Genomic DNA, 16,197 nt, shown 5'->3' on the forward strand with positions numbered 1-16,197 from the left:
CCGACCAGAGGAGGCGCTAGTGCAGCGACCAGGACACATACCCACATCCGGCTTCCAACCCGTAGACACGGCAAATCTTGTCTGTAGGGACGCCCGACCAAGCCGGAGGTAACACAGGGATTTGAACCGGCGATCCCCGTGTTGATAGGCAACGGAATAGACCGCCACGCCACCCGGACGCCAAGGGTGAAAGTATTTTTGGATACGTTGCGTTGACATATGGCAAAAACATGCAGCAATTGATATAACTAATGAGATATACTTTAATAGTAGTAACATGCCAAACAATATAAAGTATGTCCATACACATTATAGTCTACGTCCAGGTATACCGGGGTTTTTTTTCAGTTTCCTCTTTTTTCGTTTTCACAGAGGCATACACGCACACACAACATCTCTGTGCATCAGCTTGCATATTTTTCTACACTTTACTCCTATCTTGTCTGCTTTTAAGGTCTCTGCGCTGTCTCTGCCACTGCTTACTTGCACTGTCCGGTCCAGGTCATCCTCATCACTAGATCTTAGCCCAGTCATATCCAGCCATGTGCCAAGAGGGATTCTGATGCAGGTTTTCTTTCCAGCCCAACACCACACTAGCTGATATCAGCAATTAGTTCTCCTGTCTGGTTGATGGCGTATTAATGAGCGAGAGCAGCTGGTTTTTAGATAGCAAATTAATGCAGTCATACTATTCCGCTATTGTGCAGTGCTGCCATATGGCATACAGACATTTTATTAATTAACCAAGGATATGATTTATGAAACCTTTTTAACGGTGGCGAATGTTATCTTGTCCTACCAGCCTCATTCATCAGTTGTTCGTACGTACAAACTTGTTCTCACACAACCATGGGATTTTTTTAGCCCTGAATTTTGTCTCAAAAGTGAATCGAGACTGGGTGTCCGAGTGGCATGGCGATCTATTCCGTTGCCTACCAACACGGGGATCGGTGGTTCGAATCCCCGTGTTACCTCCGGCTTGGTTGAGCGTCCCTACAGGCACAATTAGCCGTGACTGCGGGTGGGAAGCCGGATGTGGGTATGTGTCCTGGTTGCTGCACTAGCGCCTCCTCTGGTCGGTCGGGCACCTGTTTGAGGGGGAACTAGGGGGAATAGCGTGATCCTCCCACGCGCTACGTCCCCCTGGTGAAACTCCTCACTGTCAGGTGAAAAGAAGTGGCTGGCGACTCCACATGTATCGGAGGGGGCATGTGGTAGTCTGCAGCCCTCCCCAGATCGGCAGAGGGGGTGGAGCAGCGACCGGGACGGCTCAGAAGAGTGGGATAATTGGTTGGATACACTGGGTAGAAAAAGGGGGGGGGCATTTCCATGGGTGTGTTAGACCAAATTTGTACGTACGAACGATTAATGAATGAGGCCCAACGCTTCTATTTTTTTAATTTGCCAATGAAAGGAAAGACTGTAGTTTCTTAATAATTGACGTTTTGTCTGCGACTCACAAGTTTTCAATTTGCGGCTGTAATCTGATTGGAATTGAGCTACAAGAAGGAACAGCAAGACACAGGATATAAACGAAGCACATCACTGGGTACTCTGACGCCTTCCCTGTTGAAATGGCACAAAAGACACGTTTTCTTAAAGAGAAAGGGTGCGGAGAGAATGAAGTAAAACCATAACGGTACGTTGTCACGGTACACTCTGTGAAGTACACCCTGTAAATGGTTGCTAAAGCTACGGGTTGGTTGGGGAGCCGTTATGAGGCTATTTCTGATCCGAGCACAAGTCAGTAAAAACCCTGCACATCTGAAAAATATTATTTTTTTCTCTAATGTGCTTATTTTAAGCTCTGATTAATGAATCTCTGAATAAACTTTTTAACCCCTGTTTTCTAATATTACTGATGATGTACGTTTTTGTATCCTCTGTACTCTTTTACAGTTGGTGATGTAATATGTCCTCCCTTTATGTCCCACGTCCTACTTTATTCATAGTCATCCCCATGACTAGAACTGATGGTCCCGTAGTGGTCGTCCATCATATGATGGTCATTTGAGAGCCATATGTGTCTTGCTCTGGTGCACCGTGATACATTATTACCAGTCACATGATCGAGTCCAGCCTGTTTTTGATGAGCGAACTTGAACACTGCTCGCTGCTTTGGATGTTTTTCCTCTTTCATGTGAAATGAGTAACTTGTGCGCAGTAAGAATGGAAATATGTTTTAGCTGAAGCTCACATCATTAGAAAGGGGGCTGACTAATCGCTGACAGATCTCTAGCTGGGCCTCCTCTGATAACCAGGCGCAGATCCGAGGACAGCCTGTCTTTCTACTCAAGCAGGACTTGACTTGGATGCTGATTTTGAATTGAGCAATCACGCTGAGGTAATACATATTGCTGCAAGCTACGTCTTACTTCCCTGGGGACGTTGGCTTGTGCTGAAGAAGCGATGGCCTTGTAGTGATATTAGCTATCCAAACGTGAGGAAAAAAACCTAAATGGTAGCTATGCCCAGACATGTTAATAATCCCGCCCTCCCTGGGAGTTTTGATCTGTAAGTAGGACAGGGAGGTTGTTTTCAAAGGTGCTTGTGATTCAACAGTATCGTATGAGCTGACATCTTTTTTTTCTTTGCCTTGCAGACACGATAATGTCCACAAAAAAAAAAAGATATCAACACATCTCGCACGCCACACACACATACATGGCCTTGTAAGCCATGTATGTGTGTGAGGCCTCATATGCATCATGCACGGCGATATGCTGGCTCATACATAAGCAGTAATAAACCTTGTGGGCGTCATGGAAATTATGCGTTGCACAGCAAGTGAGCATGGAGGAGGTCATCTCCCTCTGGCATAGTTTTTTATGTTCATTAACATTAAAATTTGTGACACCTCTCCAACACAAGTTTCCCCATACCTTTACTTTTCCAATTTTAGACATTTAATTGACTCGTTTGCAACTAAATCCCCAGTCTCCGTTGCTGTTATTCGCAATACTTGATGTTCATTACCCAGCTGTCAAAATAAGTGCTATCTACTCTAGTCATAATATCCCACTTCATCTGTTTGGTTTTTTCTTTCGGTTTAAGTGCAGTAAGCACTTTCTGAATAACAATCACATTTTCCACAACTTGAAATCAGACTTCACAAACAATCTCGGTTGTATACCAGACGGGTTTTATTGAATCCTCTGGAGGTATAAGTACAGGGCTCGGTGGTGAAAAGTCACTTCCAGTACAGTCGAAGTGATACAGAGGAGACTGATAGCGTTAGCTGGAGGATGTGGAGTGTAAAGGGACTGTGACCCAGGTGACATGTCAGGTCCCTGGATGCTGATTCTGTCTGACTCCCCAGTCTTCTACTTTCCTGAGTTGGAGGTCAGAGCCTGACTACTGACTCCAGTCACACCTTCAGGATTACAAGAGTCATGCCCTTTTTTCATTTTTTTTACTCCAAGGTTACTGAGTTTCTGTATTAGAAATTCCTTTGGGGGGCTAAAACTGGCTGGTAGAGGATGGCACAGAAAGAACAATGTGGCCTATTCAATTCAGTCTTTATACCAACCCAGACCTAACTGACTGCTCAGTCGCAATGTATTCACTTAGAATTAGGCTGATGCTCATTTGAACAAAAGTAATTAATATTTGGCCTAGTATCAAAAAACAAGAAACAAACCTTAGAGGAAATTGCCAAGAAGCCATTTACACTACAGACACTAAGGATGGTATATGACTAATTAACTGAATCAAAAGAAGTCTATTTTATCTAGGTATAATCAGGAACCAGGAACACTATTTGTCATTTCATTTCATGCACTTAAGCACACGAAATGAAACAAAACATCGTTTCCCCCAGCCCACAGCAGTGCAACACGAAGACAAAAATCACATATCCAAAAACTACAAGAACACTATATCCAAACTAAAAAAAAAATGTTTTTTTAAAAATCACTGTCCGGGAGAATGAACACCTGCCAGTGGTAACAGTCGAAATTGGGAAAAATACCTTTAAGACATACTTGCCTAGATACAAGAGAAGCAACGTCATCGGGCAGCGCCTTATATACACAGCAGAAATGCTTGCAATATTGTCAGCAGTGCAGTGGATAGAGGAAACAAGTCTCAAGTTCATCGCTAGCCAGTTTACAATACAGTCATTCAGAAAGCAGACCAGACATTTTAATCGAGGTACAACAAACATTATATTGAATTCAAATGATGGGTCTTACAGTATCATTTTTATGGGTACCGGCACACATTGGCATTTGAGGGAAATGAAATAGCAGATAAGGTTGAAAAGAAGGCTACAAAACATAATCACATTGTTTTGGTAAGCAAGACAGAAATAAAGAGCATTATTAAGCACAGATTGAAGGAAATGTGGCAAAAGCAATGGAGGAAGAGAGGAAAGGACGATGGTTTAACAGAGTTCAATGGAAAGTGGGAGAAATTAGGTGTGCAGGAAGGAATAGGAGAGATGAGACAATAATTTCAAGACTCAGATTTGGACACACTGGACTAAACAATACACTTTTCAAAATAGACAAAGACAATACAGGCAGATGTGACTACTGTGGGCAAGAAGAAACATTAGAGCATGTTATATATTGTCAGAAATATGAGGCAGAAAGAAGGCGTCTGACTCAAAATCTCAGAAAAATGAAAATACAATTTGATTTAGTAGATATTCTACAGAAGAATTCGACTGAGTGTTATAAAATAATGTTTCAGTTTCTTAGAGTAGCTAATTTAATTAAGAAGATTTGAGGGTTTTTTGGGGGGGGGGGTAGCGTAAATAGAGTCTGATCCACACTCCATACCAGCTGGTGGCGGTAGTGCACCAATTCGTTGTTTGCCAACCGCCAATAAACACGAAGAATTATTATTATTATTATTATTATTATCTGAAGAAGACGAAGAAGAAGAAGAAGAAGAAGAAGAAGAAGAAGAAGAAGGGGAAGCAGCTGACCGCGACAGCGCCTTGTATTCTTTGAGTTAGTTGAGTGGCACGCATGCTATGAATGGACGCGTGTTGTTTAGCCTCTGTTTTTCTTTTTGCCTCTCAACCCAAGATTAACGTTTTGGTTGTGTGTGGCCTCAATTGTCCATGTATGTTACAGTAGTAGCCGTACACCCGGGCTTGGTAAGGTTGAGCGCACCTGGCGGCAACAACGAGCCAAAAGTTCAAGTCAAGGTCCGCTGGTATGAAAGCAAAAGTCCTGAACCTAATGACTATAAAATAACAGATGTGAAAGCACCAGAACCAGACTCTGGTTCAGACCTTGGTTTGGACTTTCAAGTGTGAAAGGGACCTTAGACGTGGACAAAGACACTGCATGGACGGTGCTGGGTGAGGCCGCCACAAACGTGCATTCGCGCCGCCATCTTCCCGCACCGGAAGCGATATTGTAGCGTAGAACAGACACAGAGAAGAGCCGAGCATGAAAGGCTCAAAACTGTGCTACCTGGGTGCTAATTTACATTCCCATACAAAACGCATAATTCCAGGTTGTCAGTGACCCAAATATAGACACGTGTTTTGTGATTTGTTAGCCGACTATAATAGCTATATACATTTTTAAACATTTGTTTCTGCCGTCAACAAGCTATTACGTGATAAGAACTGTGTGGCGGAGTGGGACGCAGACAGCTGCCCCACATTAGCCTTAATTAACCTGGGGCCGATAAAACCTGAACACGCCGATGAACACACCAACTACAGACTGTCGTCAGACATCCTGTTTTCAGGATGTTTAAAATTCCTGGTCCCTTTACTGTGCTTCTAATTAACAGGCTGTTGAGCAATCAACTAACATCTTCATCCATGTCTCTGTGCTGGAGATCCCCAGCTGTTGCTAGGTCTTGCCACAAACTGACAACCATGTAATGTCAGCATGCATAAGGAGAAATCAGTAGCATCACTAACAGGCTAGCTGGTCTTTGCAAACAACAGTAGACCTGATAAGTGTTGCTGTCATTTTGGGGCTCTCAGAATATATCTGGATCCATTTGTTGTTTCGCCTATGGCACAAATGAACAGAAATTTTGGACATTTGGCTCTGCTTTTTTTTAATCCCCCCCCTTTTTTTTCCTCCCCAATTGTATCCGACCAATTACCTCACTCTTTTGAGCCGTCCCGGTCACTGCTCCACCCCCTCTGCTGATCCGGGGAGGGCTGTAGACTACCACATGCCTCCTCCGATACATGTGGAGTCACCAGCCGCTTCTTTTCATCTGACAGTGAGGAGTTTCACCAGGGGGACTTAGCATGTGGGAGGATCACACTATTCCCCCCAGTTCCCCCTCCCCTCTGAACAGGCGCCCTGACCAACCAGAGGCGGCGCTAGTGCGCCAGACACATACCCACATCTGTCTTCCCTCCCGTAGACACGGCCAATTGTGTCTGTAGGGACGCCCGACTAAGCTGGAGGTAACACGGGGATTCAAACCAGCGATCCCCGTGTTGGTAGGCAACGAAATAGACCGCTATGCTACCCGGACGGCTGAGTCTACTTTTAAAGTATACTGCGTTATACAAGTAGAAACGACCTATGATACATATGCAGATGTTGTGTGACCAGGCTACAAGAGCGCGCTTTTGCCTAATCTGTGTCTTGTTGGTGCTATCTTCAGGAGCAAATGTGTTTAATTTACACTAATATAATTATTCCTGGTGATTTCTTAATGCAGCTTCAAACGTAGAGTATCAATACTGACTGATATTGCCCTAGTTTGCAAAGGTTGCTCGCTGTTCTGTCGTCTTTGCTTTGCAAGCTGATTATTTTGAGGGGTTTTTGCAGCACTTCACGCTTGAAAAATGTACTAAGAAGGTCCAAGGTCCTTCCTGTAAACAGCTGCAATTCCTCTTGGCTGCTCCATTATGCTCCACTTGATTCTTGGCTATGGGGCTTGAGGATAAGAGTGTGCGACGTGTGAATGGCAGCCTGTCTATCTGGAAGAAACTCTTGCGGTGTTGGAGAGAAATGCCACTCGATAAGCGCTGCTGCATTTAAACCCACAATACTGTACCTTCACTGTGAAATGGGCAAACACGGAGACAAGAAAGACATTTATGTGTTGGTGTGTATATGTGTCAGTCTCCTGGGCCGTGGTCTGCTGAATCATCAGTGTGTGTGTGTGTGTGAGTGTGTCTCATGGACATTAGGCTGTGGATCAGTGTGTTAATGTCAGCGGATAGGGTTATTAGGGCTCATGCTGTGTTTGTTCTCTCTCATTTCTTTCTCTATGCTGTTTATTGACCCACCAAACACCTTCAGTGTCTGTCTATAATTTACCATACTCTCCAATATAGCACATCCCACTGCTCTATTCCATCATCCTCCAGCAGAGACAAAAGCCTCGAAAGAGGATGATTCAAGAGGGGGTTTGTGTGTGTGTGTGTGTGTGTGTGCATTTATGTGGTTGTCCAACATCTATGAGATTAGATCTCCTTTAGTTTTAGTGATTACTGAGAAAAGCCCTCAGGCTGCCAAAACACACACACGCGCACCCAACCAGACACACATCAGACATGACTACACACACTCACGGTTCACTGAGAGGAACAGGATTTGTGAAGCAACAGCCTGCTGTGTCACCTATCCACAGTAGTGCTTCTCGACAGAGTGTCGAACAGCTTTGCCTCTTGCAAATCTGGTCCATTTGGCCCGGATGAAGCCTTGAGATGGGCTCTATTCAAATGCACGCAGTGAGTTTGAAGATTTTTAAATGGGGAAAAGTCAGCCGTACAAACTCTTAAGCCTTGCATAAAACTCAAAGAACCACCAAAGCAGCGTGTATTTACTCAGCCTGATATAACCAGGCACAGTAGTCCAAGGGTGTGTTTTCGTAAGGCCGGTGTACACTGTGAATCTGGGGACGGCCCAGACGAACGATGACTAAGCGTGGCTGTATCTTTGGTCGTGGCTCCAAAACGGCGGTCCTACGTTGCACAGTGAGACAGGTTCAAAGGCGGCCATGATTATGGTCTTGCCACCGAAGAGAACCTGGGACAAAAGTCTGACAGTGTCAGAAATTTAGGACGACCATCTCACAACGTGACTGCTGCGACCAGCTACGTCTACTAACCAACCAATGGAAACGCAGCACGAAATGATGCACTGGTCAACGTGACGCAGAGTCTTTGCTGGCCCTAAACACAAACAAACAGACTGTTAGCATCTGCCACGACTAGATCCACATTCTCCTCCTCCTCCTCCTGCTCTTCTGTGGATGTTTTTCCAAACACATGAATGCGACGACTATTGAAAGGACTCCATTCCTGCTTGGCGTCATGTTGCTCTACCAGCGGCGTAGATTGATTACGTGCGCTGATGCGGCACACGCGCTGATGGCATTTTTATGGACCTGCGCCGTAGCATGCGATTCAGTAGGCGCTATCATCGTACAGTCTACATACATCAAACTTGATGTCGTACCCAAGTTTATTAGATCCATGTCGCACTGTGTGGCTTGCAATAACCTTATAGGATTGCTAAAATCTCACAGTCTGCAGGAGGCTTTAGAAGCAACCTGTAGAGTAGGGTTCACCCCATGCATGCCGCTATGAATATGGCGTGTTCTGGCAGTAGCATGTACAACGTATGTGATGACCAAAGAAGGCCAGTCAGCGCTGGCTGAGTGAGATGTGCATGGATGTTTGCAGGATCTTGTTGACCACATTGTTGGCAAACATATGCGTGACGACAAAGGCGCTTCAGTGATGTATGTTAATCAGATGTTTACAGTATTCTGCCTTCTCTCATGGCCCCTCGGATTCTCAGCGGTTCACGGATGCATTCGAGCCGTTTGGGAACTTTTTGCAGCGTGGCCAACTTGTTAGTGGGGCTGCCAACCTCTTTTCCTGGCTCGCAGCATTAAAAAAAAAGTTGAGTTCCCGTCTTGCAGTTTGTTGACTTTAGGAGACATCCAAATTTGTGAAAGCGGACATGTTTTAAAATAGCAAGGGGACGGCGGAAAAATGCGAGTAGATTTTAAGATTTGATTTACTGGCGAACTTAAGATACCGGGTTTGGATAGGAATCGGGGGAGCCGGGGAGAAGCGTGCACTCGGCAGATCTTTTGTGTTTTGCAACGGTGCGCCACTTTTGCACTAATCTGTAAATCATCCCATTGCTAGTCGTCAATGTCATTGGGCTCATCCCCGTCATCTGTGGTGCCGGAGCAGCCGCTCTGCCTCCAGCTCCAATAACTTTCATCTGCTACGCATAAACTGAGCCAGGAGGTGGAAGGAAGGAGCATGGCTGAGATTAGGAGGGGAAAACGGCAAACCCACGCAGGGGAGAGAGGATGGAGCCTTTGTGAATTAAGAGAGTAAGGGAGCGATGGAGATGTGTGGAAGAAACAGGTGGTGTGTGTGTGTCTGAAATCCGACAGGGAGACGGGCAAACAAGAAGAAGAGAGACAGCAAAGAACACAGGCATGGAAAAGAGTAAAAAAGGAAACGTGACAGAGCGAAACAACAACAACAATAATCTTCGAGGGAGAGCGCCTGAAGGGGGGGGGGTGTGAGAGAGATAGACACACACACAGGAAGAGAGAGATCGAGGGAGATAGCAAGAGACAGAGAGGGAGAGCGCTAGTGTGCGAGAGAGAGAGAGACAGAGAGGGAGAGAGAGAGAGAGAAATATAGGGGGAGAGAGTGTGAGGGAGAGAGAGAGATATATACACACACAGGGAGAGAACGAAAGACAGGGAGAGAGATAGACCAAGAGAGGGGGGGGGACATACAGTCACATACACACACTACACACTCGCACACACACACGCACACACACACACACCCACAAGGCCACACAGACGATGGCAGAAAGATTTTTATTGCATGTGTTGATGTATGTGTGTTCTGTATTGTATACTGTTCTTGTCCTATATGTGAACACACTCACACATGCAGACCCTGACAAATTCACACACATCCACTCACACAGGATCTTGTTGCCATGGCGTAGCTGTGTAAGTTGTTTTATTGCATGTGTTGATGTATATACACTACCGTTCAAAAGTTTGGGATCACCCAAACAATTTTGTGTTTTCCATGAAAAGTCACACTTATTCACCACCATATGTTGATAAATGAATAGAAAATAGAGTCAAGACATTGACAAGGTTCGAAATAATGATTTGTATTTGAAATAAGATTTTTTTTACATCAAACTTTGCTTTCGTCAAAGAATCCTCCATTTGCAGCAATTACAGCATTGCAGACCTTTGGCATTCTAGCTGTTAATTTGTTGAGGTAATCTGGAGAAATTGCACCCCACGCTTCCAGAAGCAGCTCCCACAAGTTGGATTGGTTGGATGGGCACTTCTTTGAGCAGATTGAGTTTCTGGAGCATCACATTTGTGGGGTCAATTAAACGCTCAAAATGGCCAGAAAAAGAGAACTTTCATCTGAAACTCGACAGTCTATTCTTGTTCTTCGAAATGAAGGCTATTCCATACGAGAAATTGCTAAGAAATTGAAGATTTCCTACACCGGTGTGTACTACTCCCTTCAGAGGACAGCACAAACAGGCTCTAACCAGAGTAGAAAAAGAAGTGGGAGGCCGCGTTGCACAACTGAGCAAGAAGATAAGTACATTAGAGTCTCTAGTTTGAGAAACAGACGCCTCACAGGTCCCCAACTGGCATCTTCATTAAATAGTACCTGTTAGAGCCTGTTTGTGCTGTCCTCTGAAGGGAGTAGTACACACCGGTGTAGGAAATCTTCAATTTCTTAGCAATTTCTCGCATGGAATAGCCTTCATTTCGAAGAACAAGAATAGACTGTCGAGTTTCAGATGAAAGTTCTCTTTTTCTGGCCATTTTGAGCGTTTAATTGACCCCACAAATGTGATGCTCCAGAAACTCAATCTGCTCAAAGAAGTGCCCATCCAACCAATCCAACTTGTGGGAGCTGCTTCTGGAAGCGTGGGGTGCAATTTCTCCAGATTACCTCAACAAATTAACAGCTAGAATGCCAAAGGTCTGCAATGCTGTAATTGCTGCAAATGGAGGATTCTTTGACGAAAGCAAAGTTTGATGTAAAAAAAATCTTATTTCAAATACAAATCATTATTTCTAACCTTGTCAATGTCTTGACTCTATTTTCTATTCATTTCACAACATATGGTGGTGAATAAGTGTGACTTTTCATGGAAAACACGAAATTGTTTGGGTGATCCCAAACTTTTGAACGGTAGTGTATGTTCTGTATTCCTGCACTGTTATTGCCCTTTATGTGAAAATGCTTTGCAATACAAATGTATATTTGTCATGCTAACAAAAGCAAAATTGAATTTGAGAGAGACCCATACACACAGAGGGAGAGCGATAAAGGGAAAGAGCGAGATAGCGGGAGGGAGGGAGCAAGGGGGAGCGACAGAGAGAGAGAGAGAGACAGAAAGAGGAGGAGGAGATATTTAGATAGACACAGAGATAATGAGAGCGCTGAATGGGATCAGCGCACGACACAGAAATATCGCAGGGGCCCCTCCAGGGCCACTTGTGTGACAAAATGTGTGCTAAGAGATGCGGCATGCAAAACATATGGCGGTGTATAATATTGATGGTGCACCAGAGCCCGGCTCTAAGTGCTCAGGGGCTTCGATGCGGCGCAACACCCCTGCAGTGATTTTCATATCATATAAAACTCCAGCGCTGGCCTGCCCAGTCTCTAGCTGGTTGGACTCATTAAAGATTTAATGCCGACAGCAGAACTGTAATACAAGAGATTTTCACAGCGATACAAGAGGGGGGAAATGGAGTGGAGGGGGAGAAAATGAAGCGTTTGAAGAGAATGAAATTAATAAATGGCGTGGGGAAGGGGGTTGGAGAGCGAGATCAATGGGGGGGGGATAAAGGATATTGAGATGGATTTCGGTGCAGCAGCTGAGAGAAGGAGGGGGGTCGGTAGAATCGAAGAGAAATCAAAAGGCATGAAGCGAGATTTAAAATAAAGGGAAGTTGTGGGTGCTGTTGAGTTGTTCTCTTACACACCCGCAACAGGTCAGAGGTCAAGCCCCTGGGTTTTGTATGCAAGTGTGCGTGCAAATAGTTGTGTCAGCCTCTATGGATGAAGTGTCTGAATGGCCCTTTGTTAGACCTGACTCGCAATATATGCAACCTCAGACACAGCCAGAAGGTGTGCGTGTGCGTGTGTGTGTGTGTGTGTGTGTGTAAGAGAGAGAGAGAGAGAGCGATCATGTCCATTCAGTCTGTAACTCCACAGTAAATAACTGCAAGTCAGCCTAACACTACCAAAAGACCCAATGGCGGCCCCTCCTGCCTCTCCTGAACTCCAGAGCAAATTGAAACACAGACATTGATCCTGCGAGCCTTTGCTCTGCTCTCAGTACGCTCCTCATCACCCTCCTGGGATAATCCAGCTTTGAGCCAGTGACTCCCAGCCACGCAGTGAGCACTCCTTATCGAGCTCCGCCGTCTGCGAGACGCTGATTTAGGATCAGATATCTCCCCAACAATCCTAATTGCAGCCATTAAGAAGTTTCAGGTCAAGAGCGTCACAGATAAGCACTCGGCATCAACGCCGAGCGATCGACCGCTTACCTTTCTGTGCAGGCGAAGGGGCGGGCAGCATGCAGGTGAGGGGCCCTCTCCGTCCCTTCCCCTGTTCCCTGCTGGGCTGTCCTTCTTCAGTGTGCGAACGTAGGACACCCTCCGTTTCATGGACCTGTCCACCCCCACAGCCCTCACTCCTGATGAAACGGGTCTCGGCCCGGCGTTCTGTCCCCTGTCCAGACCGGTTCGGTTGGGCCGTCCCGAGGTCAGATGTGCAGGTGCGCCCCTCCGGCCCCTCTCCAGATAAACGTGGACGCACACACACACAGCGGTGAGCAGAACGCACACGCGCAGGAGCGATCTCCCGGCGAGCCTCTCTCTGCACATGCACGTCCACAGCTGCTTGTGTGTGTGTTTCATCGTATGCCGCGTTGCCCCCCGCTCCCTGGCTCTCACGCCTCTCAGTCCATCTCTCAAGTTAGTTTGCCTCTCGTTCTAGCCCATTCTTCCACCGCTCTTCTACAAGCCAGGGCCTCTCCCCCTCCCCCCCCCACCCCCTTTCAGGTCCAAAGTCCAGCCATTGACCAAGAGAGGCAGGCCGCTGAGGCGATGCTTGTATTCGTATTCAGACTTGCATGTGTGCTTGCATCTTTAACTGAGCCCATGTGTGTGTCTGCTCGTGTGCGTGTCTGTGCTTCTGCATGCTGCTCTTACTGAAAACTTTGGGAACTCCTTCTTTACACTGAGAAGCCCCCCCCACCCACTCACCCCCCCACCCCACTCACATACATAGACACACCCACAAACATACTTGCTCTGAATACTATCACTCCGTTTGCCCTCTCTCTCTCTCTCTCTCTCTCTCTCTCTCTCTCTCTCTCTCTCTCTCTCTCTCTCTCTCTCTCTCTCTCTTTTCCATTCTTCCTTACTCTCTCTCTTGCTCTCCCTCTCTCTCGCTCACCCTCTTTTCCATTCTTTCTTACACTCTCTCTCTCTCTCGCTCGCTCTCTCTCTCTCTCTCTCTCTCTCTCTCTCTCTCTCTCTCTCTCTCTCTCTCTCTCTCTCTCTCTCTCTCTCTCTCTCTCTCTCTCAATCGCATACTTAAACACCCCCCAACCCATTGTATTGGTTTGCCTCTCCCGTCCCCCTGAATCTCGGGTTACTGTGTAACTCTATATAGGGGCAGGCCTACAGATCCACTGCTGGCGCTCACTCAGGCCTCCCAGCATCCCTATTGGTATGTTCTCACACAGGAGAGAGAGGGAGAGAGATGTGGAGAAAGGAGAAAGGATATTGAAACTTTAACAGTGGGGAGTTTATCCTGCGCTTGCGTGGTCTGCTGTTGGAAATGAGTATAAGGACAGAAGAAAACGAGAGCAGCCTGAAAAGACTGGAACATATGGAGGAAAACACTCTTTCAAAGCATTCCCCAATCCTCTGTGACTAGTACACGTGGCCATTGTAACTCTAGTCAATCAGGGTAATTTGCATATGCAACCGATCATTGGTTTCGGTCGTTATGCCACTGTATTGTTTATAAGGGGTGGGGGGGAGATACCTGCAGTCAGATGAGACTGAAGAGGTCACCTAGATGAGTGATGAAACGTTTCTCTCAGTAACCGCTGTGTCCGGATGAACTGATTCAACTTTCTTTGATTTTCTTACCTGGATTACTGAGCATGCATTAAGACTCTTTCAAAGCATGCACATGGTTTAAAGACAGCCGTTTGTCTAGTTTATCATCATGACATCGATTTGTGTTCACAGACATTTTGTTGTCAGTGTTTACTGCCAGCAGATAGTTTTTCTAAGTAACATACTTGGTGAATGGTAAGTCTTTTCTCATATTTTTTCAAGCTGCCAATTCTTACAGATAGGTTAAACTAACGATAAGTTAAACGACGACGATTAATCAGCGACAAGTGGGAGCTGATGCAGCTCAGGGAGCTTGTCAGCACTCGGAGAGCAGAACGATATGAAGGTATCCTGAAAGTTCTGAATGGCAACAGTAGCATTGGTTAGCGCGGTCGCCTCACAACAAGAAGGTCCTGGGTTCGAGCCCCGGGGTAGTCCAACCTTGAGGGTCGTCCTCTGTGTGGAGTTTTCATGTTCTCCCCGTGTCTGCGTGGGTTTCCTCTGGGTGCTCCGGTTTCCTCCCACAGTCCAAAGACATGTAGGTCAGGTGAATCGGCCGCACTAAATTGTTCCTAGGTGTGAATGTGTGTGTGTGTGTGTGTCTGGGTTACCTGATGCTGGGAGTGTGGCTCATTTTATGTTGAAAAAAAAACATGACTTATACTGACACGATTCATTTCAGTTTTAAATTTTGGAAAGTACAACTTGTGAGTCCCCCCCCCCCCCCAGCAACATTCTGAAAGACTGAACTGGCACGGTACCATTGGCCTCATTCCCTTCATAAGCTCCTCCACTGACTTTGACTAACTTTTCCATTGATTGTTCTCCAGAACCAGCTAAATTGGTTTTTACCAACAAACAAACAATAATTCAGATGCCCCTGTTGCACTGACATGTAATAGATATGTTTATTTTGCAGAAATATCTAGCCTGCTGAGGCAAAAAGACTCTGAAAAAGTACTGATTTTCAGAATTGCCTGCTGTACTTCTTAAGAAGCCATTAATCGATGATAGTGAGATTTACACGGCTCGACTGAGTATCCTCACAGTGTGCAAAATGTATGAAAAGTCAGGATAATAATGGCGAGGCTGCTTTGTGAAAACAAGAGCTGAGATATGGGTCTTTACTGCCCCCCATGGGCTGCAATGAGAAATACAAACCTGTATCTTCACTAAGACACAATCGCTATCATCACTAAGGCACGTGTGGGTTTACACTGGATTTTTATCAAGATAGGGCTTTAACCCTCATCTCTTAGTCACTCTTTATTTTATATTCTGTCTCTCTCCCGCTTTCTTTGTCTATGCCTCTGTCCATGAGTATCTTTGTCTGTCTCTTTTTCTTACTTTCTCTCATTCTGTCTTTCTCCATTTCCCCCTCCCCCCATATAATATGAATATCTTATTCCTCTAAGTCACTGTTGGGGTTCAAAATGTATGGTGCCAGCAGGGCGATGTATGTATGTATGTATGTATGTATGTATGTATGTATGTATGTATGTATGTATGTATGTATGTATGTATGTATGTATGTATGTATGTATATATGTATATATGTATATATGTACACTACCGTTCAAAAGTTTGGGATCACCCAAACAATTTTGTGTTTTCCATGAAAAGTCACACTTATTCACCACCATATGTTGTGAAATGAATAGAAAATAGAGTCAAGACATTGACAAGGTTAGAAATAATGATTTGTATTTGAAATAAGATTTTTTTTACATCAAACTTTGCTTTCGTCAAAGAATCCTCCATTTGCAGCAATTACAGCATTGCAGACCTTTGGCATTCTAGCTGTTAATTTGTTGAGGTAATCTGGAGAAATTGCACCCCACGCTTCCAGAAGCAGCTCCCACAAGTTGGATTGGTTGGATGGGCACTTCTTTGAGCAGATTGAGTTTCTGGAGCATCACATTTGTGGGGTCAATTAAACGCTCAAAATGGCCAGAAAAAGAGAACTTTCATCTGAAACTCGACAGTCTATTCTTGTTCTTAGAAATGAAGGCTATTCCATGCGAGAAATTGCTAAGAAATTGAAGATTTCCTACACCGGTGTGTACTACTCCCTTC

The 16,197-nt window shown here is 45.3% G+C and overlaps 1 protein-coding gene across 1 annotated transcript in view; it reads right to left on the minus strand.

Annotated features, from left to right (window-relative positions):
• Nucleotides 1-13,020, minus strand: part of mettl24 (methyltransferase like 24) — a 63,623-nt gene extending 50,603 nt beyond the window's left edge. The window contains exon 1 of the mRNA XM_056294711.1: nucleotides 12,535-13,020. Coding sequence (XP_056150686.1) covers nucleotides 12,535-12,906 — 372 coding nt within the window. The 5' untranslated portion in view covers nucleotides 12,907-13,020. The remainder of the gene's footprint in view (nucleotides 1-12,534) is intronic.
• Nucleotides 13,021-16,197: the final 3,177 nt, after the last annotated feature.

The sequence above is a fragment of the Lampris incognitus genome, chromosome 15, assembly GCF_029633865.1.
Source record: "Lampris incognitus isolate fLamInc1 chromosome 15, fLamInc1.hap2, whole genome shotgun sequence".
Taxonomy (NCBI): Eukaryota; Metazoa; Chordata; class Actinopteri; order Lampriformes; family Lampridae; genus Lampris; species Lampris incognitus.